The following is a 17,517-nucleotide window of genomic DNA, read 5'->3' as shown; positions in this document are numbered from 1 at the left end:
TGATTCTGACTGACGATACGCGTCCGCGGCCGGCGCTCGCGCCGTTCGGGTGCGATAGCTATACTTATACGCGTGTTGATCGTTGACTCGTTTCCACTACACAAGCGGCGGGCGGCCAGCTGATGCACGGAAAATAACGGCACGGGAATTTATATTATTTAAGATGGTTCGCAAAGTGATGTATGAAAGTAGAAGTGTGTGAACGATATTTATATACGTATTTATATTGTGTTTACATATATGTCGCAGACGGTCATGAGTACGGACACTAAAGTGAAACGCAAGTGCGCCACCTAGCGGCGAATCGGCGCAACACCGCTTTGGCGCGCTTCGACAGAGTCGTAACGGTCACGGCGGGACGGATCGAACTCACTTTCGCTCCGGACGCCGACAAGAGAAGACATCGTCACGGAACTGTCCCACGTTTCACCTAGTGCCTATTTTATCGCTCGACGAAGTCTAGATTGTAGTACTAAGAACTAAGTGCTGATTTTGAACTCTGTTTGACGATTATTAAAAGTGTTTGAACACAAGTCTTATTCTCATTGCACGATACCCTATTTCGCCCACAATATCTGAGGTTCGAATCCCTGACGAGCCGACATATATTAGATATTAAAGTAAGTGTTTATATATGTGTGACTGAAAGAATGTATATATTAATATTTATAGTATATATTTATTTATGATGTAACGTAGCTTTAATATAATGTGGGAGAAGGCCACATCACTCCCCCCCAGAGCCCTAGTTAGGGGCGATAATAGTCGGGGAACCGGACATGTCGTCCGTATCGTGTTACTCTTGGCGTTGAGACAACAGGGGTAGTCGTTACCTCGGGATTATCTTCTGTTGTATTTTTTGGTGTTGGTAACGGCGATATAGTGGTGTCGCCTGATGGGTCCTCGGCTAGTACGTAGGCTGGTTTTAGGCGGTCCTGGGTGACGGTGACAGGCTTACCCTTTACGAGGAGTTTAAATACCTTATCCCCTCTCTCCAGAACCTTATGAGGGCCTGTGTATGCGGGTTGGAATGGAGCGCGTGTGGCGTCTTCACGAAGAAAGACGTGTTCTGTGGTGGCAAGCTCCCTGAAAATAAATACTCTATGCTTAGCATGACGAGAGGCTGGAGCTGGTCGAAGGTTTTCAGCAAATGATCGTACGCGAGCTGCGAAGTCAGACATGTCTGATGTACCTTGCTGGCCTGGATCGAAAAATTCTCCAGGGAGTCTCAACGGCTCGCCGTAGAGCAGCTCGGCTGACGACGTTTGTAAGTCCTCCTTAAAGGCACTTCGTATCCCCAATAGAATAGAATAGAATAGAATAGAAAAGGTTTATTGACACAGTAAAAAAGACACAATACAAAAAAAAACAACAAAAACACAAAATATGTAGGCTATCAAAAAACAAGTGGTGAGAAAAAACTGTGCCAATAGGCACCCGCTCAGCATTTATCGTGACATGCTCAAAAGGGCAAGTCACGAAGCTGGTCTTCCGCGGACGCCCTTGCTTATTGCGCAACCCTTGGAGAAGACACCGTCTAAAATAATGTAACCGTAAATTATAATTAGTGAAAGTTCGATGTCTCTCCAAGGGGCACGCAACGCAGGGTTGTGTGTATAATTCGGTTACAGTACGCATCAAGAATAAAAAAAAAATACAAATAACTTATCAAAACAACACAAGAGAAGAATAAAAATAAAAAAAACATAACAAGAAACAACAACAACAAAACCTCGAAAATCGAATTATCGATTAATCGCACAGATGATATCGTAAGTATCGTAATAAATTAAAATTAATCGGCTTGACAACTCCAGTGTGTACTAATTATTTATTTAAGGTAATTGGCTGATTATTCCAAAGAAAGACATTCCAAGTAAATAATGCAAAATACTGTTCATCGATAAAGATCGCATTACAGCAACTTTTTAATGCCACGGTTAAATACACGACAGCGGTGGCAAAATGAAAGTTCCCAAAGCGGTGTAAAAAAAAAAAAAAAAATGTTAAAATAAAGAGAAAAAAACTGTCACGGAGAGAAAAAAGGTTACCCAGCAAATTAAATATTCAGAACAGCCATTAATTTTACAAATTTTCGCGAGAGACGCCATTTATGCCATGTGTTTGCCACGTAATAAAGCGAGAAAAGCTCTTTATTATTGAAATTGCGGCAGGCGACAGCAGGAAGAGAGAGAAAATGTCTCGCGTGGATCCACCCCGCTCGCTCGTACCTAGCCCGGCAAACACGCCGCACCGCACTTCCCGGTAAGCATTACCTATCTGATGGTTATTTGGTTCTACGTTCCATTCCAATTGCATAATGGAAGGATTGTTTTAGGGTGCGCCAAAAAGCCGGGGAAACCGCCAGTCGAAGCTCAACCGGACGCTAGAAATTATTTATGCTGGGACACGCCTGCCAACGCACGCGCACGTCGTGTACATCCCCCTGTAAGTGCATCTGCGCCACTCGTCTTTTGCAGTGAGATAAAGTGCTTCCTTACATGAGTTTTAAAGGTGTTTCTGACAAGCAGGGCACGCAATGGCGGGGGCAGGTCGTTCCAGCACCGCGACGCAGCGAATCTGAAGGAGCCTCGAAATGCCACAGTGCGATGTCTTGGAGTAGCAAAGATGTGGGTGCACTGCCTCCTTGGATATCCGCTGTGGACCCAATCCAGCTTTAGGAATAGGTATTTAGGTTTCTTTGTATTAATGACTCCAAACATCAAGGTGGTTAAATGAAGTCTTCTACGTGCCTCCATCTTCATCATATTTGCGGCGTTAAGATAAGGGGTGATATGAGAGCGAGGCGGAACCGAAAAACAGAACCGCACACATGCATTCTGTACTCTCTGGATAAGTCTGGATGTTCTTGACAGAAGGCACGGACCGTAAACAGAGTCGCAGTAATTAAATCTGCTGAGGACCAAGGACTCACAGAGCAGAATTCTGAGTTTCTCGCTCAGGTAGGGTCGCAACTTGTACAGGAGTTTGAGCCGATAGAGACTATTTCTTACACACTCCGCTACATAATTTTCAAATTTCAGATTACAATCCATAACAAGTCCCAGATTTCTGGCTGCGTCAACCCTTGCGATAGGTTCTCCGTCTATATTAATGTTTAGAGTTACATCTTTGAGTTTAGCAATGTTTTTGGGTGTCCCTATAACCAAGAACTGGGACTTTTTTGGGTTAATCTTTAAACAATTTGAGCTGCTCCAGTCAGAGATGCTGTTCAGGTCTTTGTTCACTTTAGCCACAGCAACGGCAAATTCAGCCGGTGCAAAAGAGAGGTACACCTGCAAGTCATCGGCATACAGATGGTGATGACAATTTGCGATAGTGTTAGTGATGTCGGCACTGTATAGGATGTACAGGATTGGTCCCAGAATGGACCCTTGAGGAACCCCGCGAGTAACCATTTGAGGTTGAGATCTCATCGAAGTGCCGTCCACCCTTCTCAACTCCACACACTGCAGTCGCTGGGTCAAATAACTGTGGAACCACTTAACTGAACCATTGTCGAGGCCATAATAGGTTAGTTTGGATAGCAGCAGAGAAATATTAATTGAGTCGAAAGCCCGAGAAAAGTCCAGTAGTGCGAGAATTGTTAGCATCCCCCGATCCTGAGCAACCAGCAAGTTATCGACCACATCCGCCAGTGCAGTTGTCGTGCCGTACCCTTTCCGAAAGCCAGACTGATAACGAGGGAGGATGTCATGTGCTTCAAGATAGTCAGTAAGTTGGTTACACACAACTCTTTCTAATATTTTTGAAAGGCACGGCAAGATGCTTATAGGTCGGAGTTCCTGAACTGTGATAGGCTGACTTGTCTTGGGTAGCGGTCTCACAACCGCAACCTTCCAATTCTTTGGAAATACGCCTTCCAATATCGATCGATTGACCATTGCAGTAATAGCCCCCAGCGAGTAGGGCAAGGTGAGCAAAATCATGTCCAGAGTAAGACCATCACTACCCTGTGCGTTTGATCTCAGACCCCTGATGGTCTTAAGGACTGAGTCCTCGTTAACTGTGTGTAGTGTGAAGGTGGCAGCGTTACTATGCCTATGATGCTCATAAAAGGTCAATTGTGATATTGTAACTCTGTTTTCACCTGGCACATTCAGGAAGTGTGTGTTGATCAGATCTGGGTCATTGAATGATGAAGGCAGGTCATCAAAGTTCTTTTTGTTTGGCAGTATAGTGCTTTTTAGGTTCCTCCAGAGCTGTTTTGAGTTGCTTAAATTATTGTTAATTTGCTTAGTAAAAAAACAGGTCTTCTCACATTCAATTGCATTCAAGACTAGGTACTTCATAGTTTTGTAACTGTTTTTGAGGTCTGAGGTTTTCTGCTGCTGGAACTTTTTGTGATAAACATCTCTAACACGAATCATTTCCTTGATGGTATCAGTGATCCAAGGATGCGGGGGATGTTTGAATCTACGTGTTTTTATTGGAGCATGTAAGTCCATCAATCCCATGACACATTGTGTGAAGGCCTCCACGAGCTGGTCTACGTGGTCGAGACAGTTAAGTCTGAGACCACTCCAATCGACGGTGCTTAGGTCCCGTTCCAGTTGTTCCAGGACTATGTCCTTGAGAGGCCGGTATGTCACCCATCGGGGACTGATTTTCTCGGCTTTAATCCTGAACTCTGCCGACAGCATGGCGTGCCCTCCCAAATCCGGAGAATGCCTAACTGATACCCGGAGTGCTCGCAAATCTGTGCAAATCACATCAATTAGAGTCTCGCTATGGTCCGTGAAGTGAGTTGGCTCAGTCACTAATTGCTTGAGGTTTTGACTGTGTAAGCATTGCACAAGCTCCCTGCATCTCCCACTGCTCTCATCAAGCAGATCTATATTAAAGTCTCCAGTCAAAATTAGTCCATCCGCCCAAGTGAATGAGGCAATAGACTCAGATACCGCATTAAGAAACAACTCAGGATCCTGCCAAGGTGGCCTGTAAGCTGTGCCGACTACTATGACCTGATTGAGAATGCGTGTAGAAATCCACATCTGCTCTACCGATTCCGTAGTGCTGGGATGAGAACAAGATCTCACATTTATACCTCTCCGTATGTAGAAACCTACCCCACCCCCTCGGCCTCTCCTAATGTGGCATGGCCTCGGGGTATGTCTCAGTCGGTAATCAGTTAGCTTAGGAGCCCTGTCTCCCTCCCCAGCCCTCAGCCAGGTCTCGTTTACAGCCATTATATCCGGAGCCAAGTCATTCATTGCTACTATAAATTCCTCCTGTTTAGTACAGAGAGACCCCGCATTGAAAAAACCGACTAATAAATTCTTTAACCCCAGGCCTGTGATGTTTGTACATTATATAAACAACATTGAACTGCCTTAATGAGATGGTCTTTATGTGTAAATACACTACTCAAATAAATAAAAAAAAATAATTTGAAAAAGTTAATATTTAGAATAGAGATGTAGTCTTTAAAATTATGTTTCTCTTTTCTCAGCAATATCCTACACTGGAACAACCTGTGATAGTGTGAAATTGTATCACCGCTGGAAATTATCAGTACCGAACCAACAACAACGAGACAAAAAAGCAATAAATTAAGCATATAAAACAAATTTTGGGTAAGCCAGTTGTTAGCAAAAGATGATTTGATACTATTGGTTTTACAAAGAATGTGTGACTCAGTAAATATTTTTATTATTTTACAGTCAACCGCCAGTCATTGCGCCGGGGAGCCGAACACCCTCACAACGTCCTCCATAGAGCGCAGCTGGAACACCTGCGCGCCGTCGCCTCTACGAGCGAAAACGCGGCCCCTCCTGGTCCAAGTGTACTTCCACTGGAGACGACGGCACTCCTCCCGAACCCGGTGAAAGAGCTGGCGATTCAGCCGGGTCAGGCGCTCATTGATGAAAACTCTCGCTCCACCCTCGCCGGTGACACCGCGGCGCACACGCGCGGCCTGCAGCAGCTCGTCGCGCAGGCGGCGCCGCGCCAGCCGCACCACCAGGCGGCGCGCGCGCCCGCCCGCCTCGGCTGGCGGCGCGCCCACGCGCTCCGCGAACACCACGTCCCGCTCGTCCAGCGCCACGCCCAGCCGGCCGGCGAGCACTGCGACGCTGTGCACGGCGCTCTCCCCCTTCTCCTCCGGGAGCTGGCCTATCTCGAGGTCGGCGAGCAGGGCCTCCTGGTCCCGCTCGTTGAGCTCGAGCCTGAGCTCGGCCACGGTGCGCTCCAGCTGCGCGCTCGCCCCCGGCCCGGGCGCCGCCCCGGCCTCCAGCCGCTGCTCGAGCGCGTCCATCCGCGCCGTCCCGGCCGTGGCGCCGCTCTGCACGGCGAGGTTGATCACGTGCAAGCGCTGCTCGACGGCTCCGACCCTGTCCTCGCAGCGGGTCACCCGGCCCGTCAGCTTCCGCACCTCGTCGCACACGGCATCGGTCCGGGCGCACACAGCCCTCAGCTCCTCACGCACCTCCTCGCGGAGCTGCCGCACCTCCTCTCGGAACTGCCTCAACTCGAGGACCAGCGCGTGGAAGTCCGGCAACTCCACGGTCAAGTTGTGCGCGGTGTCGTCCAGCGGCGGCCGCTCCAGCATGGACACGTCCAGATTGACGGGGCTCACTGCGGAAGCGCCCCTCCTCACGGTGACGGCGTCGACGGCGGCCCGGACCGGCGTGTTCGAGTTGTCACGCTTGGGCTGCGCGCTCACACAGGTGACGCACCGCCACCTGTCCCGGTGCTCGCCGATAAGTGTGCTGTGGTACCGCTGCTCTGTGACCCCGGCACATTCCAGATCATAGTGCAGCCCACACGCGCGGCACGTCAGCACCCTCCGCTTATCTTCGATCCTCTTCAAGCAACCCCCGCAAGTTTTGTTCTTAGGCGACATATTTAGCGAGTGAAATGAACAGTGTGAAAAAGTGACAATAAAGCTTGAGGTAGTGCACTGTGTTTGAACTGAGTTTTTGTTTATTATGAGTTCACCAAGAGCGTCACAAACAACACAGGATGAAGATCAAGGTCGAGAGAACTTTTTCAGTAAGTTTTCAGAACGAAATAATAATTTTAACACTATATACGAATAATTTACTTAGGAGAAGTAAAAAAAAAGCACAAATGGAAGAACTTCAGACCAATTGCAGTCAGCGTGACATGTAATAGATGCCTTTAGCTGTCTGTGGAACCTTTCTATGAGCCCATTGCAAGCTGGATGGTAGGCTGTGGTACGCCTGTGTCGAAATCCAGCGGTTTTTGATAGATATTGAAACAGTGCGGACTCGAATTGACGGCCGCGGTCTGTGACAATATCGGTCGGGCAGCCAAATCTGGATATCCAACCTGCAATGAGAGCTTTTGAGACGGTTTCAGCAGTGATGTCAGGTATAGGAATGACTTCTGGCCACCGTGTGAATCGGTCTATAGCCGTCAGACAGTACCTGAATCCTTGTGAGGTGGGGAGCGGACCAATCAAGTCGATGTGGATGAATTTGAAGCGTGCCCGGGGTAATTCGAAAGTGCCCAATGGAGCGGACACGTGTCGACTCACCTTGGCTCGCTGGCATGATAGGCACGTTCGGGCCCACTCCCGGCAGTCTTTTCTCATTCCAGGCCATACAAATCTATCAGCTACCATTTTGGCGGTCGCAGCGGCACCTGGATGACTCAGTGAGTGTAAACTATGGAATACTTGCTTCCTGAAGTTTTTAGTAACAAACGGTCTGGGAGTCGGTGTGCTGATATCACAGTACAGTAATATCTGACTTCCAGCGTGTTTAATTTTTTTGAGACGGAGAGATGAGTTGGTATCTGTGAGATATTTATTGAGCTCGGCATCGGTTTCTTGCGAATGGGCTAGATCATTTAAGCTAATTGGGGCTGTCAGTTCATCAACTCGAGATAAGGTGTCCGCCAGGACGTTATTTTTGCCGGAAATATGCCTTATGTCGGTTGTGAATTGTGAAATGTAGTCTAAATGGCGGAACTGCCTGGGCGAGCAATTGAGCTTTCGCTCGTGGAAGGCGTAGCAGAGAGGCTTATGATCGGTGTAGACCGAAAAGTGCCTGGCTTCGAGCATATGCCTGAAATACTTTATGGCTTCGTAAATCGCCAGGAGTTCGCGATCATACGGTGAGTACTTCTGTTGGCAAGGACTAAGTTTCCGGGAAAAATAAGCTAGCGGTTCCCACGCATCGTCTCGCAATTGTTGCAAGACGGCCCCGATTGCTGTGTCTGATGCATCTGTAACCAATGCAAGCTTCGCGCGGCAGTCTGGGTGTGCCAGCAAAGCTGCATTAGAGAGACTTTCTTTTGTGTCTGAGAAAGCCTTTAGAGCATCGCCTTCTAGGGTAATCGGTGTGGAGCCTTTGACCGCTCCCATCAAAAGGGCGTTAAGAGGTGCTTGAGTTTGGGCGGCGTTAGGTACGAATCGCCTATAAAAATTGTCCATACCTAGGAATCGCCTAAGCGACCTGACGTACTTGGGTGGGGGAAAGTCGCGTATGGCTTGTACTTTTTCGTCAAGTGCTTTGGTTCCGCTCTTCGAAATACGATAACCTAGGAAGGTTACCTCGGGAGCTCCAGAGACGCACTTGGAGACATTTATTACCATGCCATATTCTCGTAAACGTGTAAATTAGAGATGAAACGGATATCCGGCAACTATCCGGTAGGCCGGATATCCGGCCTAAATTTACTATTCGGCCGGATGCCGGATAGTAACTCACTATCCGGCCGGATACCGGATATTAAAAAACTGCGACAATTTCCTATTAATAAAATGAAATACATTAATCTTTGAGGTAAACATAAATAAAATGGCTTATAATAGTGACGGCTTTTATTTAAAGTCCAAAAAGTTACAAAAAGCCATTTAAGGCCTTTAAAAAAACATTTCTTTGACGAATACATAAATAGTAAATATCTGTTAAGTCGAAATATTGCCAAATAAAATAGGCGATCTTTTTTCACTGATGCACAGTGTGTTATGAGACTGTATAATCGGACATTCTCATTTATTTGATGAACCGTATAGAGTTCAGTTATTCAAACATAATAGTAAAACTCCCGTTTGAAAATTCCACGTAGTTTTCGCGGTATAAAAAATCAAAGTTGCCTATTTTTTTACTTCAAAATTATGAAAAAATATTATTACTCGTTAACTAATAACATTTATTTCAGAAATGTTACAATACTTCATAGAGCTCTTTAACCTACACGTAATAAGCTTATTAAGTGCTTCATAAACGCATTCAGTTAATTAGGAAAAATGATTTTAGTGATTTCTGTTTTTATTTTTTTTCTCCATTATACCATGATATATTATGCAAACATTTTCAATTGCAAATTATTGTCTGATATGTATTCTAGTTCTAATAAGCTAAAAATCAGCTTTAAATTCCGTGGTATATTTGACGAAAACATGAAACGTACTAACAAAAGTTTTACGCGTCTAGGGTCGACACATTTGGAAGGAATAATTCATATTCATAGAGTTAAAGGTTCTAAAAAGTCACATTCGCATTGTTTTTAACCGACTTCAAAAAAAGGAGGAGGTTCTCAAGTCGAGTGTAAATATTTTTCTTTTTTAAAACTCTTATATTAACTTAAGTTTTATGTAAGTAACTAACTAACAAAGTATGTAAACTAATCTAGGAAGTCGAATTTATCCTACCTTTAATAATTGTCGCATTGATTTGAAACTTATACAGGGTGTTTCTTGTAAGGTGTCAAGCCGAAGGCAGGTGATAGGTGAGGACTAGACCTATCGATTTCACCCCCATGTATGTTCTATGATTTTTCGTAGTTTAGAAGTTGTCGTTAATTTTGTGATTTTTTCAAATTGCATGACCTAGTGGCTTAATTTTTTTTAAATCTTTTTTTTGGGTTGGCTTTTCTCAGATTTCTTTTTTTGAGAGATTCCCTATTAGTTGCAGATATTTGAAAAAAATAATCACCTTCCTATCTTTGATGCAAGATACAAAATTTTTGCTAGAAACATAAAAAATATGCTTTTAGCAGAACATTCTAAAATTTTCAACTGAAATGTATGAGAAAAAAAAAGAATTTCCATAGGTCCAAAATAATTTTAAAAACTGCGCAGTTTTCTGAACTTTCATAATAACACAAAAAAACATGTACTTAATAGGCCATTATTTTCTGTAATCGCTCTACTAAAGTAGTAAGTCGGAGATTCCGTTACATGTTTTTGACTTTCTTAGGACTAACTAATGTTTGCAATCCACTAAGTGTACGTTACGTAGAACACGTTTAGAGACAATAACTGAACAGAACATTTTTTATCCACAACGAGGAAGCTCTCGCCCTTCATCTGACCTGATGGAAAGTTGGAAACTGCTGGATGATCAGCGAGCTTCACCCGGAATCCTAAACCACAGAGGAATTGGCTGTCCTAAATAGGTAGTTTTACCACTAGACCACAGTGGTGATTAAATTTGATATACCTACCTATAAGAGTGTTAAAGGAAAGAGAAAGAGTTTGTGTGTGTGTGTGTGTGTGTGTGTGTGTGTGTGTGTGTGTGTGTGTGTGTGTGTGTGTGTGTGTGTGTGTGTGTGTGTGTGTGTGTGTGTGTGTGTGTGTGTGTGTGTGTGTGTGTGTGTGTGTGTGTGTGTGTGTGGGTGGGTGTGTGCGCGCCTGTGTGTGTGTGTGTGCGTGTGTGTGTGTGTCTGTGAGAGAGAGAGAGAGCAAAAAAGGGTGTAATGATTTAATTTAAAGTAAATGTTCAAAATGTCCGTCGCTCTGACCTGAATGCACATTCGACAACGACGCAAAACAATTATTCGTAAATTTACAAAAGCTTCTTGTATTCTAATATGGTTTATCATCAAAATTTTCATATTCCCTTTTGTATACCACATGAAGAGCAAGAGCTTCCACGTTGTGGATAAAAATAATATTTTCAGTTATTGTCTCTAAATGTGTTCTACATAACGTAAGTTTAGGGGATTGCAAATATTACTTAGTCCTAAGAAAGTCAAAAACATGTAACGGAATCTCCGACTTACTACTTTAGTAAAGCGATTACAGAAAATAATGGCCTATTAAGTACATGTTTTTTTGTGTTATTATGAAAGTTCAGAAAACTGCGCAGTTTTTAAAATTATTTTGGACCTATGGAAATTCTTTTTTTTCTCATACATTTCAGTTGAAAATTTTAGAATGTTCTGCTAATAGCATATTTTTTATGTTTCTAGCAAAAATTTTGTATCTTGCATCAAAGATAAGAAGGTGATTATTTTTTTCAAACATCTGCAATTACTAGGGAATCTGTCAAAAAAAAGAAATCTGAGAAAAGTCAACCCAAAAAAAAGATAAAAAAAAATTAAGCCACTAGGTCATAAAATTTGAAAAAATCTCAAAATTAACGATAACTTCTAAACTATGAAAAATCGTAGAACATACATGGGGGTGAAATCGATAGGTCTAGTCCTCACCTATCACCTGCCTTCGGCTTGACACCTTACAAGAAACACCCTGTATAATCGGATGTCAATACAATAGTTTAGTACAATCGAGCTGATGATATTTAAACATCCAAAAGAAATATTGCTATTAAAAAGTGATAGGAAAGTTATAATTCTATGTGACAGCCCTGGCGTATATTTTCAATTTGATTTTCCTCAAATATACCACGGAATTTAAGGGTGATTTTTTTTATATAATTAGATTAAATATCAAACTATATGTTGCAATTAAAAATGTTTGCATATATTATGGTATAATGGAGAAAAAAAATAAAAACAAAAATCACTAAAATAATTTTTCATAATTAACTGAATGCGTTTATGAAGCATTTAATACACTTATTACGTGTAGTTTTAAGAGCTCTATGAAGTATTATAACATTTCTGAATTAAATGTTATTAGTTAACGAGTGAGAATATTTTTGCAAATAACCGCGAAAACTACATGGAATTTTCAAACTGGAGTTTTACCATTATGTTTGTATAACTGAGCTCTATATGGTTTATCAAATTAATGAGAATGTCCGATTATACAGTCTCATAACATACTGTGTGATGGTCTGATGTCATGATGCAGTTCAGTCAGATTACGCAGCAAGTAAACTAATTTAATTTTCGCTATTCAATCACACACTCGCGATGGCAACCGAAATCGCCCGAATTAATCTGCCCCCTAGACAAGAGGCAAAATCTGACATTCTATTCGGACTGATTCGATTTTCGAAAAGTGTGACTAGTCTAGTCTACTAATAGACCCACTGATCGCGTTCGAAGCACCTGTGCGGCGCTAAACTCGTCACGACATGCAACGAGACAATGGGCCAACTATCCGGCCGCCGGATATCCGGCTATCCGGCCTAGCAGCTGGCCGGATATCCGGTATCCGGTATCCGGCCAAACAACTATCCGTTTCATCTCTAGTGTAAATACCTGACGTAGGTGGTCCTCGTGCTGGGCTTTATGTCTGCTAAACACTAGGAAATCGTCCAAATAACAGTAGACGAAGTCTAGTCCGCGCATCATCTCATCTACAAACCGTTGGAATGTTTGGCCTGCGTTTCGCAGACCAAACGTCATAAAGGAAAATTCAAACATACCGAAGGGGGTGGTGATTGCTGTCTTCGGTATGTCCTCCGCGCAGACAGGTATCTGATTGTAGGCTTTCACTAAATCTAGGGTGCTGAAAATAGTACAACCAGAGATATTGTGAGCAAAGTCATGAATATGACGTATAGGATACCTGTCTGGGATGGTTCGGGCGTTGAGCTGCCTGTAGTCACCGCAGGGTCGCCAGCCGTTATTTTTCTTTGGCGCTAGGTGGAGCGGTGAAGACCATGCACTATCTGAAGGCCGAGTTGTACCGTCTGCTAACATGGCTTCGAACTCTTGCTTTGCTATAGCTAATTTGTCTGGAGCTAGTCGCCTAGGAGGAATGTGGACTGGGGGACCTGGTGTTGTGCGGATGTGGTGTTGCGTGTTGTGTGGTACCGTACGCAGTGTGCCAGCTGGTCGCGTTATTTCTGGAAATTCCCGAGTTAATATGTGATGATACTGAGAATCGCCGGTCAGAATCTTTACCGATAAAATATTATTGTTATTCTTAGCCAGTGAAGCTGGAGTTGACACTGATGTAGTATTATCTATTAACTTTTGATTTTTACAATCTACAATAAGGTTATAGTGGCACAAAAAATCTACGCCTATAATTGGTTTGGTAACGTCGGCTACTACGAAAGTCCATGGGTAGTTACGACGGAGTGCGAGGTCCAGGTTGAGATGCGTGTAGCCGTAGGTGTCGATGGTCGTCCCGTTGGCTGCGGTGAGTTTGTATCCCGTTGATGTTCGCCGTTCGTGAAGTTGAGACCGTGGAAAAACGCAGAGGTCGCTGCCTGTGTCGACCAAAAACTGGGTTTTTGTTGCGCGGTCTGTTACTAAGAGGCGACCAGGGGAGGTAGGGCAGTCTTCTGTCGCCATTAACCCAGATACTCCTGAAACTTTTTATACTTGTCAATTTTTATAAATTTTTAGTATGTTTCTAAATAGAGGTCAAGTGTCCACAGAAAAATATTAGAAAAATTCTTGGTCAACCGGAAAAGCCGGAAAATGGGTGGTGTTTTAACACCTGGTCGGAGAATGGACTACTACCACAACTACTACTATGAGAAAAAAACATACTATGATTTTGTTAGGTTTAAGAGTTAAAAACGAATTGTAAGTTACACTCATTTACTAGAAAAATACCAAAATCTTATTCAGAGGTATGGTATATGGTAAGACATAAATCATAGCCTAGGATGCTTTAGTACGTGGCGCATTTTTTACACCAAATTGTTTTTTTCTTGCAAATTTTACATGTCACTTGCGTGTAGTACTCGTAAGTAAAGTAGTACATACATAGGGAGGGATGTAAGCTCCGTGGACCTGGTTGCTATGCCATGTATATTTTAGACATTTTGGCACAGAACTTTCACAGAAGGTGCTTGCACTATATTGATTTGTTGTAATTGTGATTGCGGTAGGTACTTTCATGGCAGAAGAACTAACTGCATTGGAGGCATCATTAGATTCATTTCGTCTTACTTTAAAAAAATCAGAGAGCGGGATGTTATCATCTTTATCTGAAGAAGATTTGTCGTACAGTACTTCTGCCTAGGCTCTAAGTTGCGAACCTAAAACGAAAAATAGCAATAGAAAACTTACACGCTATAAGTAGTAATGCAGAAGCAACGGATGAATATTCTGGTGAAGAAGACCACGTTACCTTACAAAATCTTCCAGGTTATAGTTAGATAAACGGAACCAGGCTAACCTGGAAGATTTTGTAAGGTAACCTGGTCTTCTTCACCAGAATATTCATCCGTTGCTTCTGCATTAGCATTTTCTGGTGGTAAAATTGCTATGTGATTCGGTATTTGAGCATCGTCGTCAATGTTTTCTAATACGTCCACAGTTTCGTGAAGTCTCAGCGGTCTTTTATATAGTGACCTAAATTTTTAATGAATATACAGGTTAGACGTCGATTATGCGACCAGGTGTTAAAACACCGATCGTAATTTTGTCATAAAAAGTATCAAAAATGTAAAGCTTTTCAAAAACATATGTTTATTGTTTTGTAGCTAACAGTAGTACATAAAATAATAACTAGTATAATCTGAGGTATTACTAGCAAGTTTATGAAATATCTTACCATTTATTAGACGTTTTTGCACAAAACTAAATAACAGAATTCAAAATAATAAAAAACTAACAAAATAAAGCAAATATGCGGTATCGAACATACTCAATTATAGCTTGATTCGTAATGAAGAGAAAATACAAGGAACAGTAAACAAATTCTTGATATTTTTATAATTTATCTGAGGATATTCCGAACTACTCTTTAACGGTGTTATAACGCCTGGTAGGAGTAAGTGGGTTAATGACCGCCCACGTCGTTTCCCGCCTTATAATCACAAGGCTTTTGGCATTTGCGCGCTTTCGAACCATATTTCCAGTGATACCAACAGACTGGGTGCCGATTGTAGTCGGAAGACGATCTGGATTGACTTCTTGAAGATGGTTGGCGCTGTTGTGGTCTAGACCGGTTTTGGGGGCGCGACGCTCTCGAGTACTGGTCCATTTTTGATTCTAGGCGTTCTACCATCATCCGTAGTTCTGCGATCTCGCTGTTCGAGGCGTTGCTGCTTGATGCAGTTGGTTTCGAAGTGGTAGCCACGTGACATCCAGGTCCTGTGATCTCTTGTATGCGGTCTGCTAAGTCTGCTAGCTGCTCCAGGGAGTGAGTTGGCTGCGTTGTGAGCACCGTTTGTATTTGTTTGGGCAGGCGGTTTGTCCAGATTGATCTTACAAACTCTTGAGGTACGTCTGGGCCAGCTAGATCCAGAAGATGGCGTAGAAATTGAGACGCAGTTCGATCTCCGAGTTCTTCGTATGTCAAGAGTTGTTTAACTTTTTTCTCGTGTGAGGCCGTTAGCCGTTTGATCAGCTCTGATTTGATCTTGTTGTATCGGTTTGTGTCTGGTGGGTTCACGATAATGTCCTTAACCGTCTTGGCATGGTGTATATCCAGGTTGGTAATGACGTTGTTGAATTTCATAAAATCGTCAGTTATGCCAAAGTTGTTAAATTGCCCTTCCAACAATGCAAACCATATCTCTGGGTCGTCTGGGCTGAATGTCGGAACCTTCAGGTTTAACTTTAGGTAGTCGACCGACTTTTTCTCGGACCCGTCAGTGGAAACGCGCTTGATCTTTTTGCGTTCCGTGACACCTCCCTTTTGTGTTTCAGTATTTGATGATTCGCTGACGTCGCTCATCGTGTAAAATACGGGGTCACCAGTTTGGGGATGTAGATGTTATTGTTGTGTTTGTGTATAGTAGTACTTAGCTGTAGGTGCGAAGAATAATACCGCAGTTCCAGTCCATACATTTATTTGCTACACACAACGGTAACAATTAGTCCCAACACTTATTTGTATAGCACAGAGAGAAGGAGAAGCGACAGTTCACAGCGAAGAAAGTTAGGAAGATACAAATAGGAAGCTTTCAAGTTCGCGTCACAAACAATTTACGCGAGCGGGTAGCGAGAAGCAAAGCCGGGCGCACGGCGACGTGCGTTTGGCGCTGGGCAGTGATTCTGACTGACGATACGCGTCCGCGGCCGGCGCTCGCGCCGTTCGGGTGCGATAGCTATACTTATACGCGTGTTGATCGTTGACTCGTTTCCACTACACAAGCGGCGGGCGGCCAGCTGATGCACGGAAAATAACGGCACGGGAATTTATATTATTTAAGATGGTTCGCAAAGTGATGTATGAAAGTAGAAGTGTGTGAACGATATTTATATACGTATTTATATTGTGTTTACATATATTAGATATTAAAGTAAGTGTTGCAACCTATAATTAAGGCAGCACTTAGATTAAGTTAAATACGTTATAAATATTGATTGTCTTCCAGTGTATGTCTTGTTGGTTGTCCTATTAAATAAATAAATAAATAAATAAAGTGTTTATATATGTGTGACTGAAAGAATGTATATATTAATATTTATAGTATATATTTATTTATGATGTAACGTAGCTTTAATATAATGTGGGAGAAGGCCACACACCGACACCTTTCCCTGGCAGCGTGTGTGTTATCCGGGAAGGTTTCCGTAAACAATTAATACCAGAGTCGGCTTTGGATGTCATGGTTGCCTCAATAGCAAAAAATACTATCACTCAGTATACGTCTAGTTTAACACAATGGTGGGAGTATTCTATATAAAATAAATAAAATAATAATTCTTTATTTCAGACAATTTTAAAAGTCCATATTAAACGGGTTTGAAAATAAACATACACACAAACAATGACAAATTAAAAAAATTGTACCCTGTGCAGAGACGGACCATCATGGGGGTGGATAAGGCCCCGTGATCAGTCTCTGCACAAGACACTTCCATAGCGGCGATGTGTATCTGTCCGCTAGGGTCCTCAGAATGCTGTTGCGACTGTCTCGCACCCTGGTAATAAGGGATACAGATTTCTTACGTATTATGGCGCTAAACCCGTCTGTATGGTAATCCGCAAACATGCCTGATGCGCTACAAAAACGAGGCAGTCTCAACAACGTCCTGAATATATTATTATATTGGACGCGCAGGGCCTCAAGCGATCTTTTGATATACCTGACCTACAGGTTCCCCGTGTACATGCTCTGGCAGTATGCTTTAAAAAGTGTAACCTTTACTTGGTCTGCACAACGGGAGAACCTGCGAGCCAACATTTTACCCCTTATCGCTAGAGCCCTGCCCATCCCTTTCAATGTCTGCATCATCCTTGAGGTCACTGGTAATAATATGTCCCAGATATTTAAATTTAGTGACACGTTTCACGCTCAGGCCATTAAGGGTAACATTATGTGCAGAATTGAGACATTTACCAGCGGCCTCAAAGATCATGTACTCTGTTTGTTTGACTTTGTATGTGAGCCCATGCTCCGCAGCATACGTCTCACACACACTTAACATTTCTCTTAGGCCACCCACCGTCGGGCTCAGCAGCACCATATCGTC

The 17,517-nt window shown here is 43.1% G+C and overlaps 1 protein-coding gene and 1 long non-coding RNA gene across 3 annotated transcripts; one reads left to right on the top strand and one right to left on the bottom strand.

The window, feature by feature from the left end:
- The first annotated feature begins 1,312 nt into the window (after positions 1–1,312).
- On the top strand, positions 1,313–5,948 carry LOC135087416 (uncharacterized). 2 transcript variants are annotated; one of them, XR_010260804.1, is made up of 5 exons: positions 1,313–2,265; positions 2,339–2,448; positions 2,532–2,687; positions 5,474–5,597; positions 5,685–5,948. It is a non-coding gene; the product is annotated as an uncharacterized LOC135087416 (long non-coding RNA). The 2 variants fall into 2 exon arrangements; XR_010260805.1 differs by having other exon boundaries at positions 2,328–2,448.
- Positions 5,949–14,872: 8,924 nt separating this feature from the next.
- LOC135087418 (uncharacterized) lies at positions 14,873–15,772 on the bottom strand. The gene has a single exon (XM_063982185.1). It carries the CDS (start codon positions 15,770–15,772, stop codon positions 14,873–14,875), a length of 900 nt encoding a protein of 299 aa, XP_063838255.1.
- Positions 15,773–17,517: the final 1,745 nt, after the last annotated feature.

Source organism: Ostrinia nubilalis (genome assembly GCF_963855985.1).
Source record: "Ostrinia nubilalis chromosome W unlocalized genomic scaffold, ilOstNubi1.1 SUPER_W_unloc_6, whole genome shotgun sequence".
NCBI classification, from domain to species: Eukaryota; Metazoa; Arthropoda; class Insecta; order Lepidoptera; family Crambidae; genus Ostrinia; species Ostrinia nubilalis.
Note: the sequence above shows the minus strand (reverse complement) of the source record. Positions and strands in the feature narration are given on the sequence as shown.